The sequence below is a fragment of the Leopardus geoffroyi genome, chromosome A3 (genome assembly GCF_018350155.1).
Source record: "Leopardus geoffroyi isolate Oge1 chromosome A3, O.geoffroyi_Oge1_pat1.0, whole genome shotgun sequence".
In the NCBI taxonomy this organism is placed as follows: Eukaryota; Metazoa; Chordata; class Mammalia; order Carnivora; family Felidae; genus Leopardus; species Leopardus geoffroyi.
Window position 1 is genome coordinate 138,392,675 of NC_059336.1, and position 12,088 is coordinate 138,404,762.

Below are 12,088 nucleotides of genomic sequence, written 5' to 3' on the forward strand. Positions count from 1 at the left end.
ACGACATGAGTGATTTCGTCTAATCGTCCCAGTCGGACAATCTTGTCGGGCAGAAGAAGGAGTCCAGTGGGCGCGGGCGTGAAGGGAGGGCAGCTGTGGACAGAACCCTGTCTGGGGAGGGCACTGAAGGGCACGGAGTCAGGAGGGGCGCGTGTCAGAGAGGGCCGTGCGACGAGGGTGAGCGGTCAGCTCCGAGGGGCCGGAGGCCCTGGGCGCAGAGGCACGGTGGGAAATCAGCTTGCGTCCGCGCCATCGGGCCAGGAAGGCCAGAGTCAGCCGTACTGACGTGCAATCTGAGCTACGAAAGCCCATCTTCGCCTCAGGTTTTTCTCAGTGGCACGAAAGGTCGGGCGCCTTCTGTGTCCCCACGTTTCGACCACCCAAAGGGGCCGTACCTGCAGCGAGTCTGCTGTGTGGCTGGTGGGCAGCCCGCTCTTGCCGTAGCCTTGGCCGTGGGCGGTGAGAAGGCGCCCGCACAGGTCGACCGCCGCCCTCCAGTTCCTGCAGCGCTGCAAGACACAGGGGACACGTGACCAAATCGCAGCCCCTCGGACACACGGCACCTGCTGGGCTCGGGGCGGCTCCCGCCACCGCGCGCGAGGACAGTGAGGCCAGACGGCGGCAGGGACTGAGCGCAACGCCACTTGTCACCGCTGCGTGTGTAACTAGGCAAGAAGGACACCAAGCAAGGGATGAGCAAACCCTACAAACATGAACACTGAACAACCGGCAGAACACGGGGAGGAGAACTCTTGTTGGAAAGCCCCCCCCCCCAATCTAGAACACTGCTTTCCGTTTCCATCCAGATAACTTCATTTTGTAATTTCCACAAATTTAAAGTTAGTAACTTAATTTTATGCTATGTGCCGGATACATTTATCTGTATCGGGAAGATCTGCGTGTGTCTACAAAACGAGTGGCTTCATATGCTAAATGTTTAATTCTGTTTTACCAAGACGAAAAAAGATGGCTGATAGGGACGTGCCAGCCGATCAACCTGGACTTACCGTGTTTGTCTTTTGACCCCGAGGCAATGAAGACAGGAGAGCCAGCAGGCAAATGCAGGGGAACATGTTATCAGAGAGAATGTTCCGGCGTTTTAAGAAGCAAAAAGCGGACGCTCACTCCTATCTACGTATCTCCTCGGCGCAACAGGCGCCAACCAGCTCCGGACACGGCAGACGCACCCGGTCACGTGTGTGGCCGACGGACTTACAGACCAGGTCAGGCCCTGTGGGCAAAGAGCTGGCTGAGTGCACCGCCTTCCGTGCGTTCACCTCAGGATCCAGCAAGGAAGGCGGATATGAAACAAAGTGTTTTTCCGCTGATCACTCAAGTGATTCTGCACGCACTCCAAGTGCTTTCTGAAGCAGGTGCCACGGTGCACGTCACCAGGTGGCCGGACTTAATGTCAGGGAACGGAAAGCTGCTGGAGCCAGATGTGAAGGAGGAACAGCGGGGTCCGGCAGGGGTAGGGCCCTCCAGGCGAGGGGGAGACAGCGTGCGTGAGGGACCCCGGTCGATCCCGGGATCCCGACGGCAGGCACACAGGCAGTGAGAGTGCAGGTGTGGGCAAGAATGGGATGTCAGCAAGGAAGGCCTCAGGCCACGAGAGGTCCAGATGCATCCTGAGGGGCTGGGGAGCCTCAGAAGGGCTCCGAGCAAGGGAATGGCACGATGCTGTTTAACGCACAGATACCAGAGCAGTCCCCCGCCTCTCCAGGTACTGAGGCACGCACTGCCCCTGTGGGCGCCCCACCCCTCCCAGGCGGAACCCCAAGTGGGGGTGAGGACCCAGAGAGCCCGGGCCCGGCTGCTGATTCCGGACTCTCCTGACAGCAGCCCTGAGGGCCCCTCAGGTGGAAGTCTGGGCCGACGGGGGTGCTCCGACTGCTGGGGGAGAATATTCTGGACTTGCAAATGGGAAAGCTATTCGGCCAAGTCCAAGTCAGTGCTATGTTCATTCTAAGCAGATCCTGTATGCAGGGGCAATAATTATTGCTCTCTTCCCAACTGCCTCTGTCACACAGGCTGGCCTCTCCTGCTGGTGGCGTCAGATCTGAACTGAGCGCTCAGGGCAGTCCTCTCGGGAAATGACTTCAGCTGGCCTCCCGGGAAATGACCCCAGTGAGGAGGGCAGGAGGGGAGCTCCAGTGGGCAAAGGCCCGGTGTGAGTGGGGGCTGTGGGGATACGAGCGACGGCAGGGAGGAGGCCGGTGCGGTCTGAGAGAGGTGCGGTGGTAAGAGGGGGCCTGGCAGGGGAGGATGAGGGGCAGGTAGGGGCGGGCAGTGCAGGTGTGATCAAGGGGCAGGTAAGGCCAGGCCAGCCTCTGGAGGCTTCCAAGGGCACCGGCAACACGTCAGGCTCCCGTTCCAGAAACACCAGCCCCTGTGAGGATGACGCATGAACCTGAGGGGCGAAGCAGGTGTCGGGGAAGCCAGTGTCCAGGCCTGACGCTGGCGACCTGTGTATGGTCCACGGGCCCTATCCACACGGTGCGTGGTCTGCACGCAGTTCCGGGACCCAGCCTCCTGCACATGGTCCATGTTGTCGAAGGCTCGTGCTGGGCTCCCACGAAGGAGGTGCGGTCACAGCAGAGCTGGGTGGCTGCCCCAGAGACTGAGGGGCCCCCCGAGCCTGAGATACTCCCAGGTGCCACCCAGGCCTGGCCACTGCCACTTCCAGGGAGACCGTGGACCACGTCCCCCTTATGACCGGTCCCGAGCGAGAAAGGCGGAGGAACAGAAACTTCTAGAGCCACTCGACAGAGTACTTATTGTCACGCACAGTGACAAAAGGGGGCTTGTACCCGGCACGTGTTTTTCATATTGTTAATGTAGACGGAATTTTACAGAAGCTTCGGTCTGGGGGGCGCCTAGGTGGTTTAGTGGGTTGAGCATCTGACTCCTGATTTTGGCTCAGGTCATGATCTCGGGGTCACGGGATGCAGCCCGGCGTGGGGCTCTGTGCTGAGCATGGGGTCTGCTTGGGCTTCTCCCTACCTCTCCCTCCCTCCCGTGGCCCCTCTCCTCCTCTCCCCTGCTCACACCCTCTCTACAATTAAAGAAAAAAAAGGGTAAGTTTCAGTCTGCTGAAGATTGAAAAGTCACGAGAAAACGCCCGTCCTTCCAAGCCTGAAAAGCACGGTTGCAGATGGCTTGTACTAGCGTGGGCGTGTGGACAAGGCCAAGGGACACGGCCGAGTGGCGACCTGACGCGGGGAGCAGGGCTGTAGGATGGGTCTGAGAGCTGACGTGCTGCCCGAGGGCAGTGAAGCGGTCATGGAGACGGGGAAGGCTGGCAAAGGTCAGAGCTCAGAATCCGGAATTCGGTTCCGACAACGATGAATCTGAGGGCCTTTGAGACATTCACGAGGAAGAGGAAAACCAGCCGCTTCTGTGCGGGTCTGAGGTTAGGAAGAGAGGAGGGCACTGCCCCGGGGCAGTGCGGGGTCTGCACGTGCAGGGGGTGGCCGGCGGGGTGGGGGGAAGGATGTGGGTCTGGGGTGCAGGGAGGGGACAGTCCTCAGGGCTCCGGAGGCGGCGGGCACGGCGGCAGCAGAATCACCGGTGGCCTCGCCGAGTGCTGGTGCGACGGGCAGATGGGGCGGGAAGTCGGACCGAGAGACATGGCTGGACCGCGGGCAGGGGAGCGGGGAGACGGGGGACCCCGTGAAGGCGAGGGAGGAGGCGAGGCGGTGCTGCCTGATCTGTGCCTGTTTGCAACCGAGTGGCGACGAGAAGGGTCTGGCTGCAGGGAGGCTGGCCGCATACTGGGAAGGACGATCCACAGCGTGAGGTCCCGCGAGTCGGGAGGGAAGGACTCTGGACGCACGTCTCAGCAGGCGCACGAGGTGCACATCTGCGCCGGGAGCGAGGCTTCTGTCCCACGGCCTCCCGTTCTGCTCTGAGCTGGGGCGGGGGGGTCACTTGTCTGCTCCAGCCAGGAGCCAGGGAGGGCTGGAGGTTTGCAAGAGGCAGGGCCCGTCCAGAAAGGCCCGGAGAGCCACCACAGAAGCCGAGCAGGCTGGATGGACTGCGGCGCTGAAGGTCCCGGGAGGCGGGCCATCACCTTCCCGCCAGTACGCGCACCCGGCTGGGGCGTGGCACTTCTCCCCGGGCGCCGTGGCCCCACGGAGACCTGGTGGCCCAACGTCACCAGGTGGGGGAAGGGTGGCAGGGAGGAGAAGCAGGCAGACACCTGTTAGCTCCCACTGCCACCTGTGCGACCTCGTCACCCGCTTGTCACCGCAGCCGGCCACCCTGCAGGCGGAAACGAGGGCACAGTCTGTGATGCGGCCGGGACTGCCGTCCCTGCCGGTCAGCTGTCCGTGCTCTCATGCGTCACAGCTGTCACCCCGGCTTCTAGCGAGGAGGGGCTGCCGAGACCACCACCCCACCCCCGACTCAGACTCCAGCTTCGCGACGCCCCTCCTGCCCATTCCTGATTCCCCGGCATGCACGTGCCTGGGGGGAGACGGCCCCCCCAGGGGGACGGAATCCGTTCTTGGGTAACGGCGATTAATGGACCTCCAAACATTAACCCCACCCGACAGAATCTTCCTCCTCAGTATTTTATTTCATGTGGGGTTGAGGGTGGAGGTGAGCAATTAGGAGAATATGTTGCAAAATGCTCCTCAGGGGCCAACAATGAAAAGAGGGCTAAGAAACACCTGCTGTGGGATACAGTCTGTCTCATCCACTCTGCGTACACATTAAACACAGCCCAGTGTCCAAGGTCACTTTAACAGTGACTGTGTCCCACTTCCCTCTAGGTAAGCTCCTGGGACAATGGCCTTGTCTAGAGGACGCTTTTTAACTTTTAAAAGTATTCCTACAGTATCGTACCTACCATGCGCGTTTGTTACAAGAAATTATGAAATAGTAAATTCACGCAACTACAAAAAGGCAGTAAAAAAAGCTACACTAATAATGAAAGAAACATAAATTATAACTTATTAGTGATTGATTTTCATTAGCCAAAAAACAAAGAAGCAGCAAATGCTATTGTTAGCCTAAGAAATGAGAAAAAATGATTTCTGAAGAAGATACAAGTCACGACAGACAAGGAAACACTATGGCAAAGGCGTGTGCATATTGCTGGTAAATGTACACACGGTATCATCTTCCTGAAAAAGAATGTATCAAGAGCTCCCAAACTGTCCATTCTCTGGGACACCTGGGGGGCTCAGTCAGTTGAGCGTCTGACTCATAATTTCGGCCCTGGTCACGATCTCACGGTTCGCGAGTTTAAGCCCTACACTGGGCTCTGTGCTGACAGCATGGAGCCTGCTTGGGATTCTCTCTCTCTCTCTCTCTCTCTCTCTCTCTCTCTCGCTCTCTCTCTCGCTCTGCCCCTCCCCCGCTCACACTCTCTTTCTCTCAAAATGAACGTTAAAAAAACAAACTGCCCATACTCTGACCTCATTCTCCTCCCAGCATTTATCTTAAGGAAATAATCATATATGTAGAGAAGATTTCTGTACAAGATGGTCCATCCCAGGATTATTTATAATAGCGTCAGATGATGCAGTTAGAAAATATTTGTAAAGACCCTTCAATATTGGACAATGTTTAAGAAATATTAATAAAAAGATACTGAAGTATAAAAAAGTAGAACATGAAGTTTTGTATACCGTATATATATATACCTACGTATGTATTCACATTCCCCACACAGACTTACTGTAGACATACACACAGTCAGATACGAAAATGTTAACTGACCATGGTTTTACTTCTCCTCACTTTTTCAGAATTAAGAACACGCTGTTTGGGGGCCCCTGGGGGGCTCAGTCGGTGAAGCGGCTGACCTCGGCTCAGGTCATGATCTCACAGTTTGTGGGTTCGAGCCCCGTGTCGGGCTCTGTGCTGACAGCTTGGAGCCTGGAGTCTGCTTGGGATTCTTTGTCTCCCTCTCTCTCTGCCCCTCCCCCCTTGTGCTCTCTCTCTCAAAAATAAGTATTAAAAAAAGAAAAAAGGACATGCTGTTTGTAAAAGGAGGGAACAGAGGTTTGTGAATGAAAAAAAGGACAGGCCGCACACACAGTGGGCCATCGCACTCATGGATGAGGCCGTTATGTTGTAGCCGTCTAGAAATGGCACGCCTCTCCCTGTGTCCCACACACCGGGGACATGCTCACCCCATCCATTACCTAGAACCGTGCTTTACTCAGGAACAAAATCAATGCGTGTTGAAATCATACTAAAAAAAAAAAAAAATCAAGTATGGAGGTATAAGTTACGAAGTATGGCAGTTAACACATGAGGAAAGAGGTATTTTCCTGGGGGAAAAAAGGGATTTCACTACAGTAGATAAGGAGCTGCCTGACACTGAACCACCCCCATGAGCTCCCATGTGATCTACTGACGGACCTCAGAGACACACAGAATCCGTGTGGGTGCAAAGATACATACACGAGAAGATCCGATCCTGGATATTTACGTATTTGTGAAACAAAGATTCGTTGCCCAGTGAAGACGCCTGTCTTATTTGATGTCCACCATGTACAGATACCCACCACCAATGAAACATTTAAACGTGTAATAAAATTATCTGCAAGCACTCTGTGAATACAGACTCTCCATAAATGATTAAAACTAATAAAATGTACCGTATAAAAAGCCTTCAGCTCTTACTCTGATTTTTCATACTAAGATGTGGTTTCTATATCCCAAACTGGATGACATTTATTAAAAATGAAGCCAAAACCTCTCACTTGATGATTCATTTTTTAGTAAATGGAAGTCTATTAAAGCTTATTTATTTATTTTGAGAGCGAGCGAGCGCATGGCAGAAGGAGAGAGAGAGAATCCCAAGCAGCCTCCACGTGCACAGCACGGAGGCCGACATGGGGCTCGGAAGTCATGACCTGAGCCGAAATACAGGGTCGGATGCTGTACCGACGGAGGTACCCAGCGCCCCCTAACTGGGAATCTTTTAAAAAGGGGCTCCTTTCCTAACTGAAAATAGCAAGCACAAATGCCCCCATTACAGTTTCTCCCAACGTAACTGTCCCGCAGGTGACTGAATACAGAAGCTGTATGAGGACACTTGTAGCTCCTAAGTGGGTCATTACTAGGCGAGGCCATTTCCTGACGAATACCGATGGTCTATAGATGACGTGTACTAACATCTAAATGAACTTACACTAACCTGACGGCAAATTTTCCAGGGGTCAGAATGACATAATTCCTCAAGACAATGAAAAACAAAACAGCTTGGGGCAGGGGGTTGGGGTGCCTCCCCACCACCTTCTTGGAGGCCTGTTTGAGTATAAGGAGCCTGGGAGAAAGGCAGGGGCCAGTCTGGACCCAGAACTTGCCAGCTGCACGGGGTCACCGCGATTCGGGACCAGAGGTGACGCAGCGTGGCTCCTTTCAGGACTAAGATGTGCATTATCTTCTGGTTTGAGAGTCACACATGCTAGCAGAGAAAGCAGAACGATGGGATGATTTTCCTCATATTACAACTTAAAAGGAAACAAACGAGGAGAGAACACAGAGAAGTTGTGAGACAAGTTTACCATTTACAATTTATATTTCCCCAAATATTTCTTTTTGATAAGAGAATATAAAGTATTTCTTTGTCTACACTTCAATTTAATTTGATATTTCAAGAAGATTTCCAGACAGGAATACTTTTGTTCACAGCAAGTGGGATCAACAAAGACCATAACTATCCTATCCACTGGGAGCCTGGTGGCAACGGGAGGCTGCTGACGGTCCCCAGGGGCTCCCGGAGAGCTGGACGAGGGGCCATCTGCACAGGTGTGGGCGAGGCCAGGACAGCCACGAAGGGACAGAGACGCACCCAGGGCCAGGCAACAGAGGGACGCCCAGGTGGGAGGGGCCAGGCCCACAGGACCGCTGAGCCCACAGGAGGCCGCCCAGCCTGGACCCCCTCCGTCCCTCCGCCTGGTCGGCTCCCGCTGCCTCGCCCGCAAAGGGCAAGCGGGAGAGCAGGGGAGCAGGGCAGGGAGGCGGCAGGCGAGGAGGAGTGTCCCGGGGATGGCACCAAATGAGCCTGGTCAGCTCGGATTCTGCCACCAAACATAACTAGGTTTTCAGGGGGGGCTCTCCCAGACTGTGGGATCAGGGATGTCGTGGCTCGGGGACTGCCGGCTGGTCTTCCAAGCTGGCACGTTACGGCCGCCTTCGCACTTTGTGTCCAGGGCTCCACACCGCTCTGGGGGTTTTCTCACGCTGATGAACGTGGCTCTCCTGCGTGTACTTCAGCTGTTCCAACGGACTTAACTACGTAACATAACTTTCTTTGTCTTATTCAATAGTAAGGTTTCCAAAAGCAGTTTTGGCTAATTCAAACAGTACAGCAACAAACATTCTCGAATATGTCCTGTTAAGCACAGGTGCAAGAGTTTCTCTGAAGTATAGAATCAGAGGGGGGAATGTTGGGTCCAAGGTGCTGCGCAGCGTTGATCTGATCAGCTCCCGTTACGTTGCTCTGCAAAGCGGGCCTTCCAGCTCGCGCCCACAAGGACACAGGCCGCCTCCTGCACCCTGGCGGACGCCCGGTGCTGCCGTGTTGATGCGGCTGAAATGTACGACCCTCCTGTTGGACTCACATTTGTGATTCCCAATGAAGATGAGCACCTTTTCCAAGTTTATGGGCTGTCTGGTTTCTGCGAACTGCCTCCTCCTGTCACGTGCCCGTTTTTCTACTGGGCTGTTTTCATTTCTTAGTCATTGGAGGAAGGTCTTAATATCTATTTCAAACATCTTCTCTCATTCTGTGGCTCACTTTTTAATACTCTTTATGGTGTTTTTGTTGTACACAGGTTTTAAAGTAGTCAAATTTATCCATTTCCCCCTAAAAGTTTTAAGAAATGCTTTTCTATCCTGCATCATTAAGAGTCTCCTCAATTTTCTGGAATTTAACAAATTTTGTTTTAATTTATTTGGAATTTATTTTTGAGTGTGCTAAGAAATAAAGATCTTTGTAATTCTTCCCTTTTGAATACCTCACTAATTGCGTGCCAACACTGACTCACTCCTCCTTCCCCTAACAACCTGTAACACGGCTCCTTCCACACAAGTGTGTGTTGGGGCCCCGCCCTGTGCCGAGGCAGGCCCGTGTTCCCTTTCCAGGATCACTCTCCTCCAGTGTCTGTCCCTGCACAGGTTCCAAGTACAAGGCCTAGGGGACATATCCCTGTTCATGCACACCAGGCATGTGCACACGTGCGTGCGCGGTTTATTTCTTCCAGCCTCGAGAGAGCATGGCCTTCAGCTGCACTGGCCTTACAGGTGATGGGGACCTAGCAGGGCTGGCCCGTACTGCCCTCCTTCCAGCATCCTGCATAGGTCTGGGCAGCCTGACCACTGAGCCGGGGGCGGGGGGAGGCTGGAGGAAGGGGAGAAGACGATTCTTCGAAGGACGGGCCAGGACGACCCAGCGCAGTGCTGAGTTCTAATGGCAGGTACCCCCTTCCTCCAAAACGCTGGGACCTCCCCTCAGCAACCTGTGAGCCACGACTGGGGATTACACGTGGCCTGCGATTTGAAATTACAATTTTGTATTTTCTCACCGCGCTTCTGGCTATTTTGATCGCATTCTTTTCCTCCTTCTAGTCCCCTTCCTGGAGATCCTCTTCCCTTCTCATTATGAGATGTCAAAAGCGTTTGCTGAAGAAATGGGTTTTATAACTACAATTTAAAACATACCCTGTAAAACTTTAAGTTCTTACAAAAATCTCATCATTACTGTAAATGACATGTAGAACTCTGACAATAAGGTCAGTTTGATACGAGAAAGAGCTCTAAATTTAAATAAATGTTCCTCTTTTTTTTTTTTTTACGCTAGGAAATAAGATATACTCTTTTTGAAAAACTGAACACAGGAATTCGATGACTTCTAAAAGATGAGAAAAATAGTCCAATAAAAGTCACTCAAGTAACTAACAGTATGTACATAACTTTCCCATCTATGACTCAAAAGGAATCATTAACTCTGTATATGATACTATTACAGGGATTAAAATGTCCTCCACAGGCTATGACATTCATTTCCCTGTAAATTACAGTCTTAAAATGCACGGACGTTACTTAGGAAAATACATTTTGAAACTCTTTCCTAGTCTTGATGATGAGAGTTATTACTTTAGGACATAATTAAAATACCAGGGCAAGGTAATGACTGTTTTTAAGTATTAAAAAAAAATTTCTTTTTAGAGAGAGAGGGAGAGAAAGAATCCCAAGCAGGCTCCACACTCAGCATGGAGTCTGATGTAGGGCTCGATCCCACAACTCTGGGATCATGACCTGAATTGAAGTCAAGAGTCGGACACTCAACCAACTGAGCCACCCCAGCAACCCCCCCACCCTTTTTAAAAATACATACATATTTTTTGGTAACAAGTTTTTATAAATACGTTTTCTACCTTAAATAGGTCTCCTTGTTAGGACTATAATAAAATCTCTCCTGGCTTTAAGTATTTTCAATGTACGAGAAGACCCCAAACCACTGTACCTACTTATTTATTTCCTAAGAAAAAAATTTTTTAATGTTTACTTTTGAGAGAAACAGAGACAGAATGCGAGTGGGTTAGGGGCAGAGAGAGGGGGAGACACAGAATCCGAAGCAGGCTCCAGGCTCCGAGCTGTCAGCACAGAGCCCGACGCGGGGCTCGAACTCACAGACCGCGAGATCATGACCTGAGCCGAAGTCGGAGGCACAGCCGACTGGGCCACCCATGCACCCTCCACTGTACATATTTATTAACAGTGGAAACAATCACAGCAGGTGATAAGATTGCCCGTGGAACAAACTGGTTACGATGACTGTGCCCGGTTCCAGGTATACTTTTCTAACTGGTCATTACAGGGGTGCCCGGCTGGCTCTGTTGGGAGAGCGTGCGATTCTTGGTCTCAGAGTCATGAGTTCAAGCCCCGTATGTGGAGTGGCATTTACTTAAAACACAAACTGGTCACCACCAGGTGACACTCCGAGTGCGGCCTGTCGCTCACGACGATGTCTTACAGCGGCTGCTTCCAGGCCGGTCAAGGCCAAGACAAGAACCCAACAATGCAAGAACCTCTTCGTTCGGCCCCGGAAATGCTCGCCTGTCAAGACCTGTGACTTCATTAACAAACAATAAAGTATGCAGATATTTAAAAAGGCGTTTCCCCTCCCTTTCAAAACCAGAGTGGGTCCACGTCTTTCCTTCCCAAAGCTTCTTAGCACAGGAATAATTCCAGAATCACTTCAGGAAAAGAAACCCAATAAGGCATTTGATTTACACTTACTAAGAAATTAGACTCTAATTGCTTTATATGGAAAGTATCTGCTGACCACCCAAACGAGTGATCTTACTCGCCTTTCGGAGGACACATACTTCCGTACACGTGATAGAAGATGTGCAACAAAGAGGCAATTGTGGGGCATACGATTCCCAGGGGTTCAAAGACCGCCAGAAGCATCTACCCATCCATGTTAAAACGCCTGCAGCTCAGATAGTTTCCTATTACTATTTTCCTGTTAATACCTGGGACTACATCTCTACCTGGAGAGTTGCATGCGTTTACTCCTGTTAAGGAACAAGGACTTTTGTGTGCATTTGTGGTCAACCCACCCATTCAACAATAAACATTTTAAGCCAAGTGGGACGACGGAGTGTTTTAAAAAAGCAGCATAGGGGCGCCTGGGTGGCGCAGTCGGTTAAGCGTCCGACTTCAGCCAGGTCACGATCTCGCGGCCCGTGAGTTCGAGCCCCGCGTCGGGCTCTGGGCTGATGGCTCAGAGCCTGGAGCCTGTTTCCGATTCTGTGTCTCCCTCTCTCTCTGCCCCTCCCCCGTTCATGCTCTGTCTCTCTCTGTCCCAAAAATAAATAAACGTTGGGGGGGGGAAAAAAAAAAGCAGCATAAAATTATTTCTCTCTAGTTACTATATTTGATGAAGCATATTTAATCAAAGTATATGTTGCTTCGAGTAATTTGATCGTCTAAAATAATAGCTTTTTAACTAATTAAAAGTATGTTTGTGGGACGCTTTTGGCTGCACAGAACTGGTATCTAATTCAACAAAATTTTATTTCCATGCAAGGGCTCTAGGTAATACATCCACAGTAAG

General features: G+C 51.9%; 1 protein-coding gene across 2 annotated transcripts in view; it reads right to left on the reverse strand.

The window, feature by feature from the left end:
- The window catches only part of TRAPPC12 (trafficking protein particle complex subunit 12), an 81,957-nt gene that overhangs the window by 48,215 nt on the left and 21,654 nt on the right, over nucleotides 1-12,088 (reverse strand). For both annotated transcript variants that reach the window (XM_045447859.1, XM_045447860.1), the window contains exon 4: nucleotides 396-509. In XM_045447859.1, coding sequence (XP_045303815.1) covers nucleotides 396-509 — 114 coding nt within the window. The remainder of the gene's footprint in view (nucleotides 1-395; nucleotides 510-12,088) is intronic.